This window comes from Oryzias melastigma, linkage group LG7 (assembly GCF_002922805.2).
Source record: "Oryzias melastigma strain HK-1 linkage group LG7, ASM292280v2, whole genome shotgun sequence".
NCBI classification, from domain to species: Eukaryota; Metazoa; Chordata; class Actinopteri; order Beloniformes; family Adrianichthyidae; genus Oryzias; species Oryzias melastigma.
Genome location: NC_050518.1, coordinates 30,545,621 through 30,568,072, shown reverse-complemented (window position 1 = coordinate 30,568,072; position 22,452 = coordinate 30,545,621). Strand labels below are relative to the sequence as shown.

General features: G+C 38.9%; 1 protein-coding gene across 6 annotated transcripts in view; it reads left to right on the top strand.

Annotated features, from left to right (window-relative positions):
- Positions 1 to 22,452, top strand: part of ano2b (anoctamin 2b) — a 91,678-nt gene that overhangs the window by 5,769 nt on the left and 63,457 nt on the right. For 3 of the 6 annotated variants that reach the window (XM_024293305.2, XM_024293309.2, XM_024293306.2), the window contains exons 2-6: positions 1,039 to 1,425; positions 17,039 to 17,137; positions 17,285 to 17,436; positions 18,493 to 18,547; positions 18,624 to 18,714. In XM_024293305.2, coding sequence (XP_024149073.1) covers positions 1,039 to 1,425; positions 17,039 to 17,137; positions 17,285 to 17,436; positions 18,493 to 18,547; positions 18,624 to 18,714 — 784 coding nt within the window. Of the gene's footprint in view, positions 1 to 1,038; positions 1,426 to 17,038; positions 17,138 to 17,284; positions 17,437 to 18,492; positions 18,548 to 18,623; positions 18,715 to 18,761; positions 18,783 to 22,452 lie in introns of all 6 variants that reach the window. The other 3 variants (XM_024293307.2, XM_024293308.2, XM_036212973.1) reach the window with 2 other exon arrangements.

The following is a 22,452-nucleotide window of genomic DNA, read 5'->3' as shown; positions in this document are numbered from 1 at the left end:
CAGTCAATAAAATGTCCTTAAATTTGCTGCCAGATGAGCTTTATGACATTACACCTTAGAAGTGTTTACATCAGTGAAGGTTCTCCTTCATCTGGTGATGTGGTCTTAAAGTTGAGTCATGACTGTTTGTTTCGTCACTCATCCTTGTAGCTTGTCAAAACATCAAGGTAGAAAATTTTAAATCTAATTGTCATGACTGAGCTTAGACCTGAAAGTTACTTTGCTAATGTAGAGCCTATCAAACGGTGTAAAACTCCTACTGTCGTACACATCCAGGACCGTCACTTCTTCCAACAGGATTTTTGTCTGTCCTGATTTAAGATTTGAATCAAGAAAAACTGAGAAATGCAAGTTTTGAGCTTTATTTTCTTTTTGTATCTCGTCTATCAGACAAATGCGACAAGAACATGTTTAAACCCCCATTGTCATAGATTTCAACGTTACTCCCATTTCTCCAGAAACAGATTGAATATAAGAAACAAATTCCTCTTACTCTGAACTATCAAGAGACTGATGACCCTAATAGCTCTGATAGTCCTGCACCCAAGATGCAGTACCAATCTAAGGTGAAACTGGTTTTGTATATTTTTTTTATCTGCGACTGAGTCTTATTTATAAAGATAAACCAGCTTGTTTTGCAGTTATGCCACAAACTTTTCTTTTTCGCACAGCTTTAGTCAGAAGGATCCGTCATGCATGTATAGCTTTTCTGTTTTGCGTTCCTCCATGTTTCGTCTCCCTCTATACTTTCCTCTCGGTCTAAATAAAGACTAAAACAGCCAAAGGTGAGCTCACTGCCCACTCTGCTGCTGGAGGTTCTCACTTCATTGTTTTTGAGAACCTGCCAAAAGCCACTTGTGTTTGCTTGTGCTGACACTGCAGTCGTTTAAGTTCATTCAAACAGCTATTACATAACCCCAGTGCTGCTTGAAGGTGCTGTGTGTGCGGTCTTCTAAAAACTTCTGATGAGCATCCCCTGTTGTAGAAGTCATTGTTTTATTACCTCCTATTTTTCATCTGCTTTTAATTTCCCAATAGGTCATGGGAGCCCCTCCAAGCCCCCAAGTAAGAAGCGAAGGCCTGTACTTCTGTGATGGCAAGCGGAAAGTCGACTACGTCCTGGTTTTCCATCATCGTCGACTCAGCTCCATACGCTCGCTCGTCAGCGGCTCTGTTTCTCAGGACCAGCTGTCTGTTGTCTCCAATGGCAACTTTCCTCCAGCAACGAGCTCGGATCCAGCGGCGGGACGAGGGGGGGACATTCCGGGAGGGGAGGCGGCAAGCGTCGGCGAGGTGTTCATGGAACTTGGCAGCGCAAAAGGAAGCGAGCCCATGGAGCCCGTTGACCAAGAGATGCACCTGATCAGACAAGAGTTTGAGACCAACCTGCTGGAGGCGGGGCTTGAGATCGAGAGGGAAAAAGAGGTTGGTGCTGCTAAAGTCTTTTTTTAAGGCATCTTCTCTTACTCTCCATCATGTCAGAACCACAAGCACACAAAGTTCAAACTCAATTTTCCTAAACTCTATTTAAAGACAGCGCCTACATACAACTCTTGGTCAGATGGTACAGAATGGAGGTGGGAGCAACTCAACATGTTGCCAACACCAAAGCAGTCACTTTTATTAAAGCCATGAAGTGGCTTGCAGTGTGTTGTTAGTGTTTTTTTCATATTTTGAGTTTCATGAGAAACAAAAGCCATTGTGTTCCAGTCTGCAATGACTGGTCTGCTCTGCTTACCCTCCATACAAAACTGTTTTACACATTTAGTATTTAGTCAAAGCCTTTCAGATTAGAGATGCCACTTCAGGCTGATATAAATCTTAAGATCATTGCACCTTTAAACAAATCTATGATGTTAAATGTCAAAGATCCACTACAATAGTCGCCAAAGTCACATGGGTCAAAGTCAAGGCCCGAGGGCCAGATCCGGCCCTCCAGATCCTTCGGATTGTATTGTTATTAATGACCCGATGTTATCTTGCGTTTTATGGAGAGTATTTAAATGGCCTCTACTTGTATAGCGCTTTCTACCCTCCTTCGAGGGCCCAAAGCTTCACAGTCACAGACACATTCACACGCTGGTGGTGAGTTTTGAAGTTTGTGGTGGGGGCAACATTCTTGTTCAAACCCGTGCACTGTAGGAAAGATGAATTGAGAAAACGACCTGGTCCTGGCAGTCCAGGATGTAATTTTGTCTGCTAAGTTGTGCTGCTAAAATTTTTATTTTAATAGTCGACTAATCTGGTCATGCACATACTAGATGTAAAGCCAAAGTCTTAACCATCTTTAGCTTTAAACTAACTGAAAACTAGATATACAGCATTACCTGTGATAATACTAGTGTGAACGCTGTAAGCTGAATTTGGCTGCTGACGATGCTAGTGCTGATAGCTGAAGATGCTGATAGTGATGGCTAAAAATGCTGAAGCTCATCGCTGAAAAAAGCCTAAACTAGTATGTAGCTGAAATATTAGCTAAACTCCAAATTAGCCTTAAAAATCCTTAATAAATGTCAAAATAGTCCAAAAAGCTAGCAGAAAAATGCTCTTATAACTTTCAACTTTACTACATTCTGACTCCATATGATATAAAGTAAAGACTAATCGACTATTAAATTAGTCGTCGACTATTTTAATAGTTAATTAGTCATCGATTAGTTGGCTAATTGTGTCAGTCCCTTCTGCTAAACTTCTCCGAGCTGTTAAATAAAACAAGGAATGACAAAACTACTTGTAACAATTGTAATCACCTCAGAACTACCATTTTGAAAACTAAGAACAAACTGACGAAAAGTCTCCAAACTGCAGTAAAATGTGATAGGATAATACAAAGAAAAAAGAAATGTCAAAGAATGATTTTTACCCAAGTTCTACGCACAAAAAACCACTATGTGTTACATGCAGCACCAGGCCTGCACACTTGAACAATGGCTGGAGGCAAGTGGAGCCTGGTGAGTCACGAAGCCTTGTTACATCATCTAGGAACAACAGCAGAAACGTTCAAGCACCAATGTTTACTTCCAGTGTTACAACACTTACTCTGGCTATTACGGTTACAACTTAGTTTTTACAGGAGGAAATGTCCTTCAGCTGCTGGACATGAAGCTGAACCCTACGAAACCCCTCAGAGAAGTTACGTATCGTAATCTGTGCTTTTTTTGTGCTCATTTATTTAGGAAAAAAATAGGTTCCAACTTTGATGAAATTTGTTTCATCTTTGCTGTTTTGTCATTGAAATTTTGTTGTAGAAGGTGCACGTTCCCACGTCTGGGCTTCTGTGTATTTGAATTGGTGCTAAAACGAGAGCCGGTTTGATCTGAGGGGGCAGATTTGAATTCTTGCCCTTGAAGCCAACACAGCTGTTGTGCCGACCTCTTTGCATTGATTTACTAATCTGGCCTGAAACGGGTCATTATGTTTGGACCAAAACGGCACTCGCTTTGTTTGTGTTTAAGTGGAGACTTCCGTGTGCCGTTTGTTCCGCTTTGGCTTTTGGCAAGTGGACGTCCACATGTCACCGCGTGGCATTTGACTCTGTAAGTGCTGCACAGAGAAACACAAAGCATTTCACATTTGACCTGAAAAGTGGTGATCAACATTTGGCTGGAACGGCTTTCTCACTACAGTCTACTTAATTGGTTTTAGGATAGTAATTATAGCAAGTGATTCTCCCCAATGATGCATCAAAAAAAGCATTATTTCATCTCGTCTTACCTTAGTTATTTTTTTATTTATACACACACACACTTTTTTTAACTTTTTACTTAACTAGCAATTATTTAATTTAGATGAGTTAAATGTATAAATTGATGTCTGAGGTTCACATAGATGATAAACTATGTAGGTTTTTACATCCTGTTGACCTGAAGACGTCTTGTTTGTTCAACTCTACCTCCAGAATGAACAGATTTTATATGAAAAGCTGAACTTTGGTAAAAAGTTTGATCTTTTGTGAGTTTAGAGCAGATTTTATCTTGTACAACATTGGTTATGAAAAAAAAAAACTAAAACCACGTTTTGAGAGATGCTAGGTCCTTTTTATATTTTTTTGCTTTTGTCTGTGCCAAAAAATAGACATTCATATTCATTATTAAAAAAAAAGAAGGTCATGAACCCAAATCCAAACTTTTTAAAGGCTAAAGTTAAGACTATGCGGCTCCTTCTAGGTTTTGATCAGTAGAAAATGAGACCATAAAGGCTCTTCTACTGTTAAAGGTTACAGATCCCTGGTTTAGACAAACCATGAAACAAAAGAAACTTTAATCTTTCAACATCTTGATTTTGGCTTAAAGATCCACTCCAATTAAAAATTGTTTTTTTTTATCATGTTCTTGTGGTATTTCGTCATGGATCAGGAGCTGATGGAAAAAAATGCAGAAGATTGTGGTTGTTTCATACAAACGACAATCTGCTACATTCATCCACCTATAGATGAATCTTTGTTTTCCTCATCTGAGCTGGAATCAAAAACGTATGACTGCATATCTTGATATTTCTCTTCATTTTTGTGGAACCGCTAATGTTAGCTTGTGGTTTTGTGAAGCTTTAAGCTAGGAGAGAATGTAAACCTGCTCTTGGTTCATCCCAGTTTTAATCATAAATACTTGTATATATCAGAAAAATGCAACAAGAATAATAATTAATAACAAGATTGAGTGGGTCTTGAACGTGTTAGCATGTGGACCTAACGCTTGTTTGCCAGATAAATGTGGCTGCATAGGTCTCTGCGTGTTGGCTGGCAGCCAGTTGGCAGCGTCGTCCTCAGGCTAGTATTAATCAGATTGTTGACGTGATGGTCATGGAGACTCAGCCGGGGGGGCATCAGCTGACTGGCATCTTTGTCTCCTCTATTGAAATCAGGGCTGAATCAAATCGCCGTTAGAATCTTGAAGCGTTTCGTGTGAACATCGAGCTCTTCACACTTTCACCAACGAGGGAAAGTCATCACTACAACCATCCAAATGTTTGCAAATGTGGTTGTAGGAGGTTCTGGCAAACAGGTAGTGATAGTATCTGATGTTTACTGCCCACTTATTACAATAAAATCACACAAGTACCATTTTATGACTGCATTGGAGGCGCAGATAATAAAACCTTTGTTTTTTGTAGTAAAAGATGGTCATTTTAATTTGCTAAAGATGATCCTGTATCAGATGGATTAGCTGGGATGTGGTGGATGGCAAAAGGGTTTTCATAGAAATTATGTTGCTTCTTTTTTGGAGGGAGATCAAAAAATGTTGCTACTATTTAATGAATGAATAATTATGCCAAATATTATTTACAGCAAATCACTACAGTTTGTGTATGCTTGGCACATTTAGTCCTATTCATCTGGAATATGTTCAAATGAATAAGATAACGAGATATTCAGATAGATTAAATGCCACAGAGGAAAACAATAGATCCTTCATTTGCATAAACTGTTTAGTACATTGCACATCTTTCAAAAGCTGCTAAATGCAGAGACGATCCAAATTCAGACAATTAAAATAAGGAAAATACCAAGTTGAATGTGTAATCACTCTACTGCAATTTATCAGACAAAACAATTAACTCTGTAGTTTTGAGCACAAATTACAGATGGTCGACCCAGAAGAAACCCGGGAGGGAAGTTGTTATGGAAGTCAGTCCTTAAAGAGCCAGCTGGAAAACAAGATGAGTCGATCTTCATCACTCATGCAGGCAGAGTCACAGGCAAACATCCAAACCCGCTCCTGCTTTGGTTAAGGAGATCCCCTCTGGAAAGGCACAAAGCCTGGTCAGGAGGGAACACCAATGAGGTCTTGGGCTTGGCATTAGACGCGTTAGCAAGATGGTGATCCGATTCAATTCATTAAATCAAGATCAACGATTCACAGACCAATCCATCATTCTTACTGTTTGATATATTATGTTGGAATGTAAGCTCTATACATGTTTTTAACTGGATGTTAAAAAACTAAATGTGCTTAATCACCATCATTCAGACCTTTATTTAGAGCAGGAGATCAAAATCAACAAAACACAACAGTTAAAAACACAAGGATTTTGAAAGAAAGAAGCAAAATGTTTTACTTTAAAGACCCACACCAATAAAAATCCTGTTTATTGGTGTTTTTAACATGATCTTGTAGCATTTTTCCCATGAAGGATATTTATAAAAATAATTTCAGATTAAAAAGCAATTTCTGTGTATTTCATTATTGAAATAATGAAATTATTTCAATGTACTTGTATAAATGTACCTGGATATCTCTAGTATTGCTTACCCAGGGCTGGGTGATAAAACAATATTTATCGCGATAGAACTTGTTTTCCATATGAAATTAGCAATAGACTCTTATTTTGAAGGATCCAAAAAAAAAAAAAACACTCGCTACTTGCGAGTGTTCTCTCCTCTTTGGCGAGTAAAAGTTCAGAGCGTCAGTCACTACATTTGTCCTCTCTTCCTTCACCGTCTGACCGCATGCTTACACTTGAATCCACTGTGTTTTAGCTGCATCTGTAGCACTACAGAGCCGGTGTTACACTGAAAATTGTGACCTGCCAGATGTTTAGCTGAAATGTCCCGCCCCTAAAGCTGCAGACTCTAAAATTAAATTACAGCCTGTGTGTGGAAGGATTAAAGTTATTCAAAATCTGACAAAAAAAACAGAGTAATGTTCACTGCAAATAGTGCAGAAGGCGTATTTCATTATCACCTGAAGCAGTGGCACCAAACATGCTCAGACTGAAATAAACAACAATTCTCCAGTAAAAACAACAAATTTGCTTTTAGTTCCGAGCTTATTCACAGGATGTTGACAAAGTGTAAATTTAGTGTTCTGTTCTATTTATGTCCTCTTTTGAATATTTTACCTTCAGTTAAGATTTTTCATATATATATATATATATATATATATATATATATATATATATATATATATATATATATATATATATATATATATGGCATATATGCCTTTTCTTAGTTATCTGAAAAAAAAGTGGCATCGTGTTCCTTCAGTTCATGGGCTGTGTTTAGTGTGATAGGAAAGAAATATTTCAATCTAAATAACCTGCTGATGATAACACATTTCTCTTATGAGCTGTTGAAATTTGATTTATATCATGATATACTGTTATCACACATTACGAAAAAAAGTATATCATAGTATAAAAAAAATAAGAATCCATATTGTCCAGCCCTATGCTAACCTATTCTTTTTAGCTACGCTAATGTTAGCAAGGAGCTGAATGCTCACTGAAGAGGGTAAACAAAGGAATGCTGGGATGTCAATGAAGGGCTACTTCCATGGAAACAGTCCCTCTCATAATGCAGAGGTGAATTTCTGATGAGCTCCTGCTACTCTGCAGAAACTATGTCTTTTAAGAAAAAAAGACACGTTTTTGATTTTGGCTAAAAATGGCATAATCATAATTAAAAGAGCAGCGTGAACACTCTCACAAAAGATGGTTAAAGTGGGACTTCAAACAATGTCACACTCCAAAGTTTTTCTGTCAACTTCAGCAATAAACAAAACATCTCTGCTGCTTCACACTGACAAGTGTTTCTGTTTTTCTTCTTTTCTATCTCAGTTAGGAAACCCAGATGCAGAGTCACAATTGTGGCTGAGACCAAGTGGTTTCAGTTTTTGATAAGGCTCAGGAAACAAAACAAACCAAAACAGAGAGCTTCAGTAGAGAACCTTAAATATACAAAACTTAATTACTGAAGTGCAGGCAGCTGCCTGCACAGGAGCAAAGGAAAAAAAACGTTACAGAATTCAAACAGAGCATGAAAATTTCATATTTAGAGGAAATAACAAAAAACATTCTGGTACGGCTTCTCCTTCATGCAGTCATGATACATAATAAATCACAAGATTTTGTAATATTTCTAAATTCATATTCATTTTATGTTTTTTCATCAACAAGCTGACAGGTTACAGGTGACGGCAGAATATGCGTTTAGTTTAATTGAGTATATATATATGCTTAAAACATTTTAAAAAGTCTGTATTTTAGAGTGATAATTACGTTGCTTAAAGTGTATTTTACTATACTTTACTATAATTATAAAGATTTGGAAATCTTACATCTCACCTGAATTCAGAATCACATCTTTGAGAACGAGTATCCGGGTATTTCGATACAGGAACTGGAATGAACAAATACTTATATTAGTACAAAGGACCATCTCCTGTTTGGAAAAAAACTGCTGATCTTAAGTGACCTGCTTGCATCCAACCTGTTTGACTTCAGATTAATTAGTTCCCAGGATTACCATGGTGACTCAACTTGTTGACTGCCTGAGGGTTAATGAGCTGACCTCTGGTCTCTTAGGGACATGCGGTCTCTTTTAATTAAAGCAAAGAAGCATCTTCATTCAAGAAGTGGAAAAGTCAGGTCTGTGCTGAACCCTCCAATTTTTGAAAACAAAAATCCTATTAATCCATACCAGGAAATGGGATAAATTTAGCTTCAAGCATGTATGAGGGGGCCCGCAGTTCAGGAAGCCATGTTTCCATGGTAACTCACTCTGATCATACTATAAGCAGCCATAAGAACCTTTTGGAAGAAAAATGCTTTCACTCATTGAGTGTTCCCCTTTGATCAAATGACCTAAAATCGTTTTTTTTTCTGGATTCCTGGAAGGAGTTGGTAGCATTTCAGAGGGGTTCATGGGTGGATGACCATCTATCTATGGTCCTTAGGAGATCAGTCAATACTCCAAAAGTATATCAATTTGGTTTAATGCACTCTGTAACATAAACTCAGTAATGAAGCTCAAGGCTTCAAAACATGATTCCACAAATTAAGGTTTTACACCACAGTTTGAAAGAACAGTTTATAATTACCTTTGTGTTTTTCCATCAGGCATCATTCAGGGAAATTAAACATTCCAGAAGAAGGCAGAATGCCTGTATGCTTTTTTTGTGTTAAAATAGTTTCTAGTGTTCTAATCGTACAAATATTATAAAATAACATTGCATCGATCAATATGCAGGAAACTCAACTGTGATTGATTGGAAGCACCCACAATAATCTGGTTTTGTGCTTTAGTTTGGGATCTTGCGTAGAATTTGTGCAGCATTGGTGCAATTCCACTGCAGGATGACTCAAAGTGTGTTTCCAAGTGGTGTTACTCATTTGCATATTTTCTTTCAGTTTGTAAAAAGTGACAAATATTCATAGCCTTTCGAGATGCATCTCAGAGTGCAGAAATACTCAAGGCTGTGTGTTCAAATGTATGGATCCATGCATCCAATCCATCCATCCATCCGAACAACCTCTGAGGACTAACAACCTCTGAGGACTAACAAAACCCGGTCAAGAGGCTCAAACACAAAAACACAGTACATACTCAACAACCACAGAACAGAAATACATGACATGGTTAGCTTCAGTAGCAGGAACAAGTATCGACAACAACCTGATGAAGACTACTGAACAAAGAGACAATTCGATACAATTATTTGTAGAAAAAAGGGAAACGTACAACAACAGTGAACGGTGTTGGAAAGAAGAATTTGCTTGACCTATTGTGATAGAAGCTGTGAGTAAAGTAGAGGAGAGATGACAGATACATTGGAGTTTTATTCAGAATTGTTTTGTAGATAAAACGAAATCCATGATGGAATTGGTAAGTGTGGAAAGAGTGCCCCACCAGAGATCATGGTGATTGGTGTGAAAAGGAGCATTGATGACCCACGCCAACGAAAATAGTGTTTTTGATGTTTCTTTACAAGTCTGTGGCCATGGTTCTCAACCAGAGGAAGGTAGTAGGTCCCCCCAGAGGAGCTGAAGGAAAGTGGCCGGGGAGAGGGAAGTCTGGAGGTCTTTGCTAAGACTGCTGCCCCCACGACCCGGTCCCAGATGAGCGGAAGGATGGATGTTTTATGTGGCATTTCTTATGATGGTGAATATATCATACAGGATGGACCATGAGCTTCCTGCTCCATTCTATTCTGATGCATGCACTTGCAGGCAAACAGATCCTTGAACGTCTTCATTTTTGTGGTGTGAGCTGGAATCTGGATTAAACTGTACGACTGTACGACTGGACACCGGTAATGTTAGGTTGGGGTTGTGAAGGCCTGTGTACTAGAAGAAGATCGCCTAAACAGAGAGCGCTCAGCAACGGGGAAGTTTTGTGGGGACAGGGTTGCTCTCGACAACTCAGAGGCGAATTTCTAACAAACTCCTGCAGTTCTGCAGAAACTATGTCCTAGAAGACGAGACAGGTTTTTTTATTTTTATTTATCATCGTTAAAAGACTGCTGGGAACGCTTGAGAATAGATGCAACGATAATCGTGGTGGGAATTTGAATCAAGAAGAAACATAAGGTGCTTCATACTTTCTTTATCTGATATCTCAGAGGTGTACATACTATAAAATGCTTTAATTCTTGTGTAATCTAAGTCATTCTTCTAATCTGATCAGATTAGAACCTATTACAAAGAACCTTCTAAAAGACTAATATTAACTTAGGCCACTGCACGTGTTAATCCAGCAGGAAGCATCACACTCTTGTTTCTGCTTCACCTGAATTTTCCTTCACTCACCTTAAAGTTCCCTCTACCTTCTGATCACCCTCCTAGACACCCCCCCATCACTCCCACCCAGATACTGTGGCCTAGTTAACCCCCCCCACTGAGAAGAGATAATTGGAAATCCTGCTGCTAATTAACCTTCTCCAGGCTAATAGGTATTTATATCCACTTTTTGATAGAGTGATTGGAAAAAAAAGAAGAAACGATGAGGAGGGAGGATTAGGAGGTTGAAAGAGACGAATGATGATTAAGCAGAGGATGGAAACGGGGAAGAAGATGGGTCCTAAAATAAAGAAAGTAATCTAAGAGCATAAATTATTACTTGGTCATTTCTTAATTTTGGGCCCCATGATTAAAAAAAGCAGTTCGTACAATTTTTTATATCAAATTTGAAGTTGGATGAACATAACATGTTCTTTTCTGAGTCTGTGATGAACTAAGTTATTAGTTCAGTTCATAGACAGAGGGTGAGAGAAGCTCAAGCGACAAAGTTAGAGGAAATTGTGGTTAAATGTAGTATAACACACTATTTACTGTATTTTAACTAGTGCTGGGCAATAAGGTAAAAATTGTGCATCACAATATAAAATAATTTATATCACCATGCCAATGTATATCACGATTTACCAAAATAAAGTATATTTTGAGTAATTCTCTGATGTAAATTTACAAAAATGTTGTTACTTCCTTTTCTCTGACCTTATTTTTTTAATAACATGTAACTAAATCGTCACAAATGAGAAACATTTTTTTAAAGTGCACAACAGTTTCAAGTTTCTTAGTAGGACAACACATTATTGTCCAAAAGTGCAACAAGAAAAATAAACAAATAAGAACGATCGAAAGAATAGAAGAGAAACGTGATGCTACAAGTTTTGTATCGTCATATGCTCAGCCAGTCACAACACACATGGGTTTGTCATTGAGTATATTATAATCAGAGCTTTACCATACAAGGAAGACTTGCGATGTGCAATATTAGCTACCAAAATAGCGATGACTATATCATCTGTGATAATGAACAAATAGATTAACAAATGAAAAGCTATTATATAATTTTCATTTCACTGCAACATTTGTATTTGTTAAAGTCAACAAACCTTAAATTAAACTCCAAATGGCCCTCCACTACACAGGAGGTAGGCATCTAGAATGCACTATATTCCCTAAAGTACATATGGACTGAAGTCCATCCCATTCTAACCCATAGAGCTCAGTGCTGCTATTCCAGCTTCAACTCTTCTGGAAGGCTGTCCACAGAGGAGTGTTTCTAGGAATTCTGGACCATTCTTCCAGAAGCTCATTGGTCAGGTCACACTGATGTTGGTGGAGAAGGTCTGGGTCTCAGTCGACGCTCTAATTCATCTCAAAGGTGTTCTATGGGGTTCAGGCCAGTTCAGACTCTGTCCTTCATGTTTTTATAGATCTTGCTTTGTGCTCTGGTCACAGTCATGTTGGAAGAAGAAGGAGCTGCTCCAAACTGTTCCTACAAGAGCATGGAATTGTCCAAAATGTTTTAGCATCCTGAACCATTCAAAGTTCCTTTCACTGGAACTAAGGGGTCTGAAAAACAAGCCCACACCATCATTCCTCCTCCACCAATGCAGTCTGAAACGTCCCGTTCTCCTGCAACCTCCAAACCCAGACGGGTCCATCAGATTTCCAGATAGAAAAGTGTGATTCCTCCCTCTAGAGAAGACGTCTCCACTGCTCTAGAGTCCAGTGACGGCGTTCTTTACTCCACTGAATCCACGCTTTACATTTCACGTGTTGATATGTGTCTTGATGCCATGGAAACCCATTCCATGAAGCTCTCTGTGTACTTGTACTTGTAGGTCACATAAAGGTTGGAGCTTTGTAACACTTTACTGCAGAAAGTCTATGACCTCTTTGTTCTATGACCTTCAGCATCCTCTGGCTCCTCTCCATCAGTTTACGTGGTCGACCACTTGTTGTCTGAGTTGCTGTGTTCCCAAACTCTTCCATGTTGTTGACAGAGCTGACAGATGATTGTGGAATATTTAAGAAGTTTCACAAATGGATTTGTGTGGCATCTTATGACAGTTCCACACCGGAATTCACTGAGAGCGGAACATTCTTTCACTAATGTTTATAAAAACATTTTGCATGTCTGAGGGATGATTTTATACACCTGTGACCTGAACAGGTGATTAAGACACCTGATTCTGATCGTTTGGAGTTTGGTAATATAGTGTAAATGGCTCCCTCTGATTGGTCAACGTTATGAGAGGGTTCCATCCGATTTGTCAAATTGGCTGTTTTTGATTTGTTAAATACTTTATGCTGCCATGAGATAATTTTAGCCTGTGTGCAAACATTTAGGGTCAACATTTATTGGAGTTTAGGTCATACTATGCACACGGGAGCACAAGACACTGGAACCAAAGTCCTTGTATATATATATATATATATATATACACTACTCGGCCAATGAAGCTCACTCATCTTCCTTACCGCTTAGTCCCTGTCGGGGTCGCGTGGGGTGCCGGAGCCTAACCCAGCTGCTGATGGGCAAAGGCGGGGTTCACGCTGGACAGGTTGCCCAGTCTGTCTCAGGGCCTCATATCCACTCTCACATTCATACCTAGGGGATGAAGCATGTTTTGGGAAGAAGCCAGAGTCCCCGATGAAAACCCACACATGCAACATGCAAACTCCACACAGCCTCCCCAGCCGGGAGTCGAACCGGGGCCTTCTCGCTGTGAGGCAAGAGCGCTAACCACTGCGCCACCGTGCAGCCTTACCAATTAAGCTGATTCTGATATCATGATGACAATAAACCTTCAATGTATTGTGCAAGTTTATTTATAAGTAATTTCTTTTAAAAGAACACAGGCTTTATATGTCCCAACATCTATAAACTTCCACTCATTCTTCCTTTATTTCCTTTTTTTTGCACTGAAATGATTTGAATGAAATTTTGAACTCTGGTTTGAGGCTTTTCTCCATCGTATGTATCTCACAGTGGTTCTCTAAAGTCTCAAAGATGCTTTTCTTCCGATCGATAAGCTTCACTTACCCAGACATAAACTGATTAAAATGATGTCTAATCAGACGTGGTTGTGGGAAGGCAAATTGAACTCAGCTTTCCAAAAGTGTTGTTAATCAGTCTAGTGGTGCAAGGGCCTGATTACTTTTTCGACCCAGAGCTAGGTTTAAACGGTTCAAACAGTTAACAGTTAAAAAAATAAAAATAAAAGTTATATTAATACGGGTCATCTTTTACAAATAATATTTGCCTCTTCTAATCATATCAAAAGAGTCATATGTTTATTGGAATGAAATGAAGCGATCCATCTGTCTTTGTATCAGCTGTTTGTGTGGGATGAATTACATTTGTTTTATTGCTGGCACTTATTTAAAGTCAAGCACCTGAAATTATATGAGCAACTGCAATTATAGAGAGCAGTCCACAAGTTATTTTCCTGTAAAAACAATTGCTTTAAATTCATTTGTATGCATATATCTTTACAATAAAACAACCACGACAAAAATGTTGTTGACCTTTGACCTTGGGAGGAGACAGCCATCTTGAAATTTTGTCTAAAAAAATGAAGCTACAGAGACTCTAACTCAAATTCTGATTGTTTGGATCCACGTCAACTCGTTTGATCCATATATGACTATGGTTTAATCAGCAGTGTGTTGTTTTTCATGGAAGTGAGGATGGAAGCACTGACTGTATGAGCCTAAGGCAGACTTTCATGAACCTAGCAACAAGTGATGTCTGAAACCTGATTGGTTAGAAACTTTCATGTGAAAAAATCAGTCTGACAGCATCGGTGTAGCGCTGTGAGAGAAGCTGACAGTTGTAGTGATTGAAAATATATTTTGGACAAATATAAACATTTCTCAGTGATTTAGATACTTCTTTTCAGATCATTTTAGGCCTTCACTGAAGGCTTTGCAGGCCTTGACGATACGCCATTGTTGAAAAGCTATTTGGGAAAAAAAATGTTTTAAAGTTTAGTAGATTTTGCATTAAAATGGCAACTTGCACATTTATTTTCCTGAAATATTGTGACAATTGACATTAATTCCTGTCTCAAGCTGAACAAAACAATATGACACACAACATGAATGTATTAGGAATGTGGTTGTGGTTAACACAAACCTCAGTTGCCAAGGAAATCCAAAAATGTACTTTTGCCTTTTCCTCTAAAAATTCCATGGACGTGTCCGTCACCTCCAGACAACCAAATAGGAAAATGGTTGCTATGGAAATAAAAACAACACAAATTTTCCTAAACTTGTCTCATGCAGCTCTGACCCAGGTGGCTGGGGCAAAGGGGGTAGTTAGGGGCATGTAGCATCTGATCAGTCAGTAAAGGTGGCTTTATAGGGGGCGCTTAGGGTTGGGGAAGTTGTGCGTGTAAATATATAGTTGGGGGGTTTGTGAAGGCTAAGGTTAACTGGCTGTTATCACCTTCTGGTTCCTGTCTTTCATTTCATATATATATATATATATATATATATATATATATATATATATATATATATAGTATATATAATATTTTTTCTTTGCTTAACTGCTTTGAAATTGTTTTATCACTGTCATTTATTCATGCCAAACACTTGTAAAGTCCGCTTGAAGGCATCTTCAAACAATGAGGGATTTAAAGATTCTTCTAAAATTCAGTTCCATCAGTTTATATGATTGCTCTTTAACTCCACACCAACTGTCGTGGCCTTTAGCTTTTTGCATAATGCTTTAGACAGACAAACAAAGATGATCAGTGAAAGCATTTCTCTGCTTCAGCTGTTCTCCTGGCAGAGGAAGACTCAGTTGCTACAGTGATTGCTGAATAAAACAAGTCCTAATATAGAGCTGTGAACGCAACGTCTCATTGAAAGGTGACAGAAAACAGCAACGCTTCATTGTCTTTTATCCAATCCAAACTTTTTCCTCTCCTGTGCAAATGATCTCTGGTGCAGGTAAAACATTTAAGATAAACACTTTTTTTCTTTTTACTACAATTATGCGATCATGAGGGTGTTTTATTCAAAGAGGGGTGAAGTTCACTGGATCCCCGTGTGGGACAGAGCTGTGAGAGAGGCAGTAATGGAATACAAGAGCAGTAAGACAGTGAGTCACACCGCCAGTCAATCAAGCGCTAAAGCAGCGTCTAGCAGCAGCTACAGTAATATCTGTCAGGGACGAGGGTGCTGAGGGGGAGTGAGAGATCTCAGAGGAGTAGGAATCCAGAGAGGAGAATGGGAAACCGGTTCAGGTTTCCATCGCCGGCCACGGTACTTTCATTTTTTTCCCGCCCTCCCCCCCTCTTACTAGGAGCTGTTGGGGGTCTGTGAAGGCTAAGGTTACCCGCCTGTCATCCCCTGCTGGCTGCTGTCTTTCATTTCTGGCTAAACTTTCACTCGCGCTGCACAGCATCTCCATCACACGCTTCAGAAGATGGATCCAGGGAACATTTCATGCACTGTTTCAAGAGTCTGAACAAACGGTGCTGGATTCTATCACAAACTCAACGAAAACCTGTTGGTGACAGACTGCAAGAACAAAGCTGAGGCATGTACCGCCCCAGGCTTTGCTTCAGGCCGCATCTATCTTTAATAAATAGCAGAACAATGCTGGAGAGCTGGTTCATCAGAGTGGGTCAGGATGACAGCCAAGATTTGGCGCCTGTGAACCTGTGGTCTGAGGCACACCGCATCCAGGTGTGTCTAAAAGAAAAACAGCTGTTCAGCTTCACAAGAATGTTTTATCAAAATCTAAAATATTTCACTGTTAAATGCAATGCTGCACAACTCCAGGTGAAATTAAGCTAAGAATACTTTTCTACACAGCAAAAACTGAATCTTAAGAAAGTAAAAAGACTGTGAGAACAATTGGCTAAAAAACAACTTTGAGAAAATTCCAATTTATCTCAATATTTATTCACGCCCGAAAATAAATATAATTTATATTTATTATTAATAAATGAAAATGTAATGAAGCAAAGGAGTATCAAATTTTTTCTAAAAGGGTAAAAATCAGGTTTTGATCAGTACCAAACAGGCCCAAATGGCTCTTTTACTGACAAAGGCTTCAGACCCCTGTTACTTTAAAAAATATTTCCTTAAAAGGGTTTAGAAAACTTATGTCTGTGAGTTTATAAAGATCTTTATTTATTCAGCAATGTAGGTTTTGGTTGACTGAGCGTTAGCATTAGCCATCCTATGGGAAATTACATTAAACGTTAGCATAAAGCTAGCGGACTTTAGCTTTATGTGTTAAATCGATCCATATTTTTATGAACTGATTATTGATCTATTAAGCTTAAATCGATTCAAATCAATTTTATTAACCCAGCCCTAACATTCATACGTTCTTAAACTGTTAACTATTGTTTACAAAGTCATTCGTAGCATATTAACTAATATATTATGAATCATTTGTTAACTAGCTATAAGGTATAGTTATTTTAAAGGGTTACTTCTAATAGTGTTTTTAATTTTCTTTTGATTGAAGTTCAGTTTGTAAAATTCTGTTTGTTACTTGCAGGTAAAGACCCACGGACCCAGTTTCACTCGGATCCACGCGCCCTGGCCTGTTCTGTGCAGAGAGGCTGAGTTTCTGAAGATCAGAGTTCCCACCAAGGCGGTAAGATCTCTGAAGTAGAAACATTTGAATTAAACTCCAGTCAGCTGACACGCATGTTTCTGTCGAGGCAGTGAATTATTTTCACTTTGACCTTTTTTTTGATTGAGAAGTGACACATCGTCATCTGTCTTTCCATGGTTGCTTCAGAGCTACGAGCTGAAGGAAGAAAGAGGCTTTGGGTCCAGTATGAGTTCCATGTGGAGGAAGCTGAACCAGCCCTTCCAGCCCAAAGTGTCTCTTCAGGACCACTGCAGCACCAAGTTTCTGTCTCACTGCTTCTCCCGGGACAAGCTTCACCTGTAAGAGCTGCCCCCCCTTCCAGTCTCAGGGCTTTTCAGACAGCTTGGGTACAGACTTTATCGTTACATGGCAGCCAGACACGCGCAGACAGAATCTGAAATGTAGATTTAACCATTAAGCAAATATACATGTGTTTGCAGAGCAAAGCGTGCAGGCAGATCACTGCAACATGGTGCCACCCACACATGTAGAGATGCTCTCCATTCTGTTAGGAAGCAGAGCACTTTCAGACAGCTCGTCTGCAGCAGGATTTTACAAAGAACAAGGTGTGATCTGATCCAGGAGATCAAGATCAGCCTTTAGATTAATGTGATGGAGGGTTACATGAACAATCTCATTGGGTTGTAGTTAGAAGCTAAAACAAGAAATTTGTTTAAAGACCCATTTCGATTATCTTTTGATAGTAGTAGAATTTCTCCCAATGGTCTTTTAATTATAATGATGCAGATTTTAGCCAAAATAATAATAATTAAAAAACAGTAATTTTCTAGGACATAGTTTCTGCAGAGTGGCAGGAGTTCATTAGAAATTCGCCTCTGAGTTGTCAGCGGGACCATTGATGCAGAGCAATCATTTCCGCGCTGATGTAGAAAACCACTGGGAGTTTTTTCTACATCACAAATATTGTTTTTTTTTCAATCAACATTTTGAAATGTTGTTGTTAAATCTTTATTTTAGGACATAAATCAGAAAAAAAGTCCTGCTCAGACATAATTATAAAAAATGCTGTTCTTAAAGGCTAATATTTCAGTTATAATAAAGAGATATCGCATAAAATAAAACTCAGTGAGAAATGGACAGCAAATAAAGAATACAAAAAAAGAAGGAAATTCATTAAAATCAATACATTTCTTTCAAAAGTCCCAAAACTGAATTCCAGTAGAGATTTAAAAAATGTTCTAAGCTGTTCTTTAATAATTCAACACTAACCATTAACCACAAACTGTATAGTTGACAAAGTAAAGAAAGGTCCTGATAGGAGATATAGACTGTAAAATGACATTGATCCAAAGGTTGTTGAGTCTTAATAAACATTCTTTTATTCTCCTTTTCAGGTACAACATCTCGTCTAAAGACACGTTCTTTGACAATGCTACCAGAGGCAGAATAGTAAGTTAAGGTGGTATGGGAATGCTTCTATTCAAGAGATTCAACTTCTGCTGTAATCTTCTTGAATCTTCAACAGGTGTATGAGATCCTGAGGCGTACAGTGTGCGTGCGGACATGTCAGACGATAGGTGAGGACGCCAAACATCAACAGACACACCAAACATGCGGTCAGTTGACTATTAGATGCATTCACCATATGCCAATGTCTCCACAGAGGTGTGGTTTCCTGCTGGAAGTGAGTCTTACAGAACGTTTGACATAAACTGTACCCTTAATACTCTCATCTGCCAAATATGAGCTGCTGTTGCTTTGATGTTTTGTGTTTAATGCTAGGTTACTTCATCTTTCCAAATGCCTTTGATGAATACACCTGTATGGATAAAAGAGGTGATCACTCAGAAGGTGTTAGGATGTAGGGGTTTATTGTGCCTCTCTCCAACTTTTTTCTGACTTTCAAAGATTGCTGAACCATCTGTTTGAAGCTGTTTTCAATATCATGTGCAGAAATAAACATTCACTGGATTGATGAGATCTTCATCGTCAGCAACAGCAAATCTCAACCACGTTTACCTCAATGACACAAATGTTTCACAGATGTCTTGAGATTCCTGTTGGTTTTATTAGACTATGTCGAGGTTTCCTGTTATTTGGGCTGATGCATGGTCTCTATTGCCATTTTTCTACTGAGCGGTACGGACCAGACCAGTTTCCTCTTGGCCGGTTTAGAATGGTCCGGGCAATTCAAGTGAGCGTTCCCATTGAGCATTGGACCATCAAAGCTCATGTGATGATGTAGCTGTGCATCAAAACGGTGAGACTACAGAGAAAGAGAAGCTACATTAGCTGACTCAGAAATGGAGGGAAAATGAAAAAGATAACCACAGAGGATCATTATGATCCAGAGCAGGTGTTTATTATGGATGAAGCCGGCCTCTACACTGCAGAACAGTCTATTGTTCTGAATTAAAAAGGAAAAAAAAACTTCATGTTAAACAATACTCCAATGTGGGGGTGTGGGCTGGGGTGTCTTCGTATTTGGGGATTCTTCGTGTCTCCGGTCTCCAACCACCACAAATGAAGGGAAATACTGTATGTAAAGAGTGTATTTTTATTTGCAAGAAAACTGCGTGCAAAAATACAGCCGAAAAGAGGACAAAACTTTCGGTTTGGACTTTGAGTCAGTAAAAGCGGAGGTCATACACTTTCTGTTGTCGTAAAACCTTTCCACCAATCACTAGGGCTGGGTTAATAAAATTGATTAATCGATTTGAAGCAATTTAAGCTTAATAGACCAATAATACATTCATAAAAATATAAATCAATTTGGCACATGATACTAAAGTCTGCTAGCTTGATGCTAACGTTTCATGGAATTTCCCATATGACGGCTAATGCTAACAGTCGGTCGACTTAAAAATACATTGCTGACTAAAGGAACATCTTTATAAACTCACAGACATTATTTTACAAACTCTTTTAAGGAAATATTTTTAAAGTAACCATTTGTGGTCTAAAACACAATTTTTTCCTCATACTTTCTTCTTCTTCTTGAATAAGGTGTAATGCTGTATTACGATCTCCACCTAGTGGAAAATATGAAACGTCCTCCAGGAGAAGCAGAACAATGTTTCCAATGTTAATGATCTGAACATTTTAGTTAGAACTTCTCCTTTAGAGAATCCATGTAACACTGGATGATATTAACAATCTCATTATTTCACTGATACATTTACAGTATGTGAACTGGATCAGATTAATACAAATATAGTAAAATCATATAGTAGATTATTAATGTATTTCTAAATAAATGTGTATAAATGTGTAAACTCAAAATTTAATTGAATAGAAGAATCGAAAAAAATTGAAATCGAATAATCTCAGGCTGAATCGAAACTAATCGTTTCTGGAAATTATATTTGATACCCAGCCCTACCAATCAATGGGTTACATCATGTGACGACATAAGCACCGCCCTAACAGGGTCCATTCCATTTTTCTACGGACCTACAACCAATGGGGGACCAGAAATGGTACCAGTCATTCCTGCTTAACAGGTCCATTTTGTAATAGATACGCTCAAAACTCCAGTCTGGCCCGCTCAGTGGAAACGAGGCATAACTGTTCAGATTAATCAACATGCAGAGGTTCTTCCTTCTTGACCCTGACAAAGCTTATACTACATCATACATTGTTTTAAAGGTCCTATATCATGCTAATTTAACACTTCTGAGCTTTAAGGCGCATTATAATGTTAATTCCTCTTAAAAAACAACCCCAGAGTGGTATTTTGCTCCATTCACACATCTCTGAAAATTCCTCCAAAATTCTGCCCTCTGAGCACCAGCCCCTCCCAATCCATGAAAATGAGGGTGTCCTCACATTGTGACATATACAAGTGAGGAGAGGGCCTAGAAAATGTCTTGAAATGGGTGTCACAGACAAGAAGCAAAATGTGGTGCCTCAGAGATCCAGGCGTCTTACTTCCAGGCAGGAAAATAGCTCACGAAAATAACTCATACTTCATTAAATCATTTAGTGTGCCAAAGGTAACATAATATACATGGATATAGTTTAGTCTGAAAGGGTTAAGAATAGCATGATATAGGACCTTTAAGGACCAGAAGCTGTTTTTCAGAGCCAACAACCTGGTTCCTAAATCTGACTAAAACTTGCTCAGCGGAGAATGGGTTTAGAATGGTGGTTCAGTCTGCTGTGACTCTTATTGATAAACTCCATTTTATTTGGAATCTTCTTAATGTCTACCAGCTTTCAACAGGATTCACTTTGAATAACAATGATTTGTATTGGATTCCTGGTCCTCACATGTGTGTAGTTCTGGTTCAGTACCTGCTGTTACAAATGGGCAGACTGCTGCTTCCACTTGCAGCAGGTTTATTAACTTAGACAGGAATGAAGCACAGCTGAAAGTCCACAAAGCTAAATCAGGTTCAGATAGAGACTAGAGTTTTCAGGGTGCAAGCGAAGGTTAGGGCAGGCGGCACGCTATCAGAGGAGAAGGAGGGTCAGAAATCAGGGTTGGTAGTGCAGGCAGAATGACACAAACGATACTTCGCACTGAGTGAGTCTCTGTGCGGTGCTTAAGTATCCTGTCAACACATTCTCATTCCCAAGTCGTCACATATTGACGTTTGGTTAAGGACCCTTCCACGTCAAAAATTAACATCTTTAGTGTCCCCAACTTTTCATTTTTTAACATGCTGACTGGAGGGCTGCCACTACTGATCGACATCTAATCGACTATTAAAAATAGTTGACTAATTTAATAGTCAATTAGTTGTTACTTTATATTATATGGAGTCAGAGTGTAGTAAAGTTGAAATTTATAATAGCATTTGCTAGCTTTTTGGATTATTTTGACATTTATTAAGGTTTTTAAGGCTATTTCGGAGTTCAGCTAATATTTCAGCTCCAGTGCCAGTGCACCAGTACAATAATCCAGTACCACGTCTGGGTCCGGTTCCCCTTGAGTATAGCGTCTGGTACAGGATTGGGTCCTGTGTCTTACGTCTGGTATTGCGTCTGGTAGCAGGTTAGGGTACCGGTACTGGGTTAGGGTACTGGTCTCGTCCTGAGGACCGGTCCAGTTTCCTCAGGGTTGTGGACACCCAAAATGTCAAAAAGTAACGTGGACGGGTCCTTAACTAGACATCAGTATGTGACGAGTTGGGAATGAGAATGTGTTGGTCCTGTGGGTGATTGGTAAATGAGAGTCAGCTGAGAGGCATCTGAGGAGTGTGCGCCGGGGTTGCTGGGAGTTGTAGTGCGTTCAGTACTCTGGAGACGATTCCCGCTGGTGACCAAAGGGGAGACAGGACTCTGACTCCCGACATCTGCGTAAATACTACATGAGTGTCACACAACACTCGAGCAGCCTGTTTCTCCAT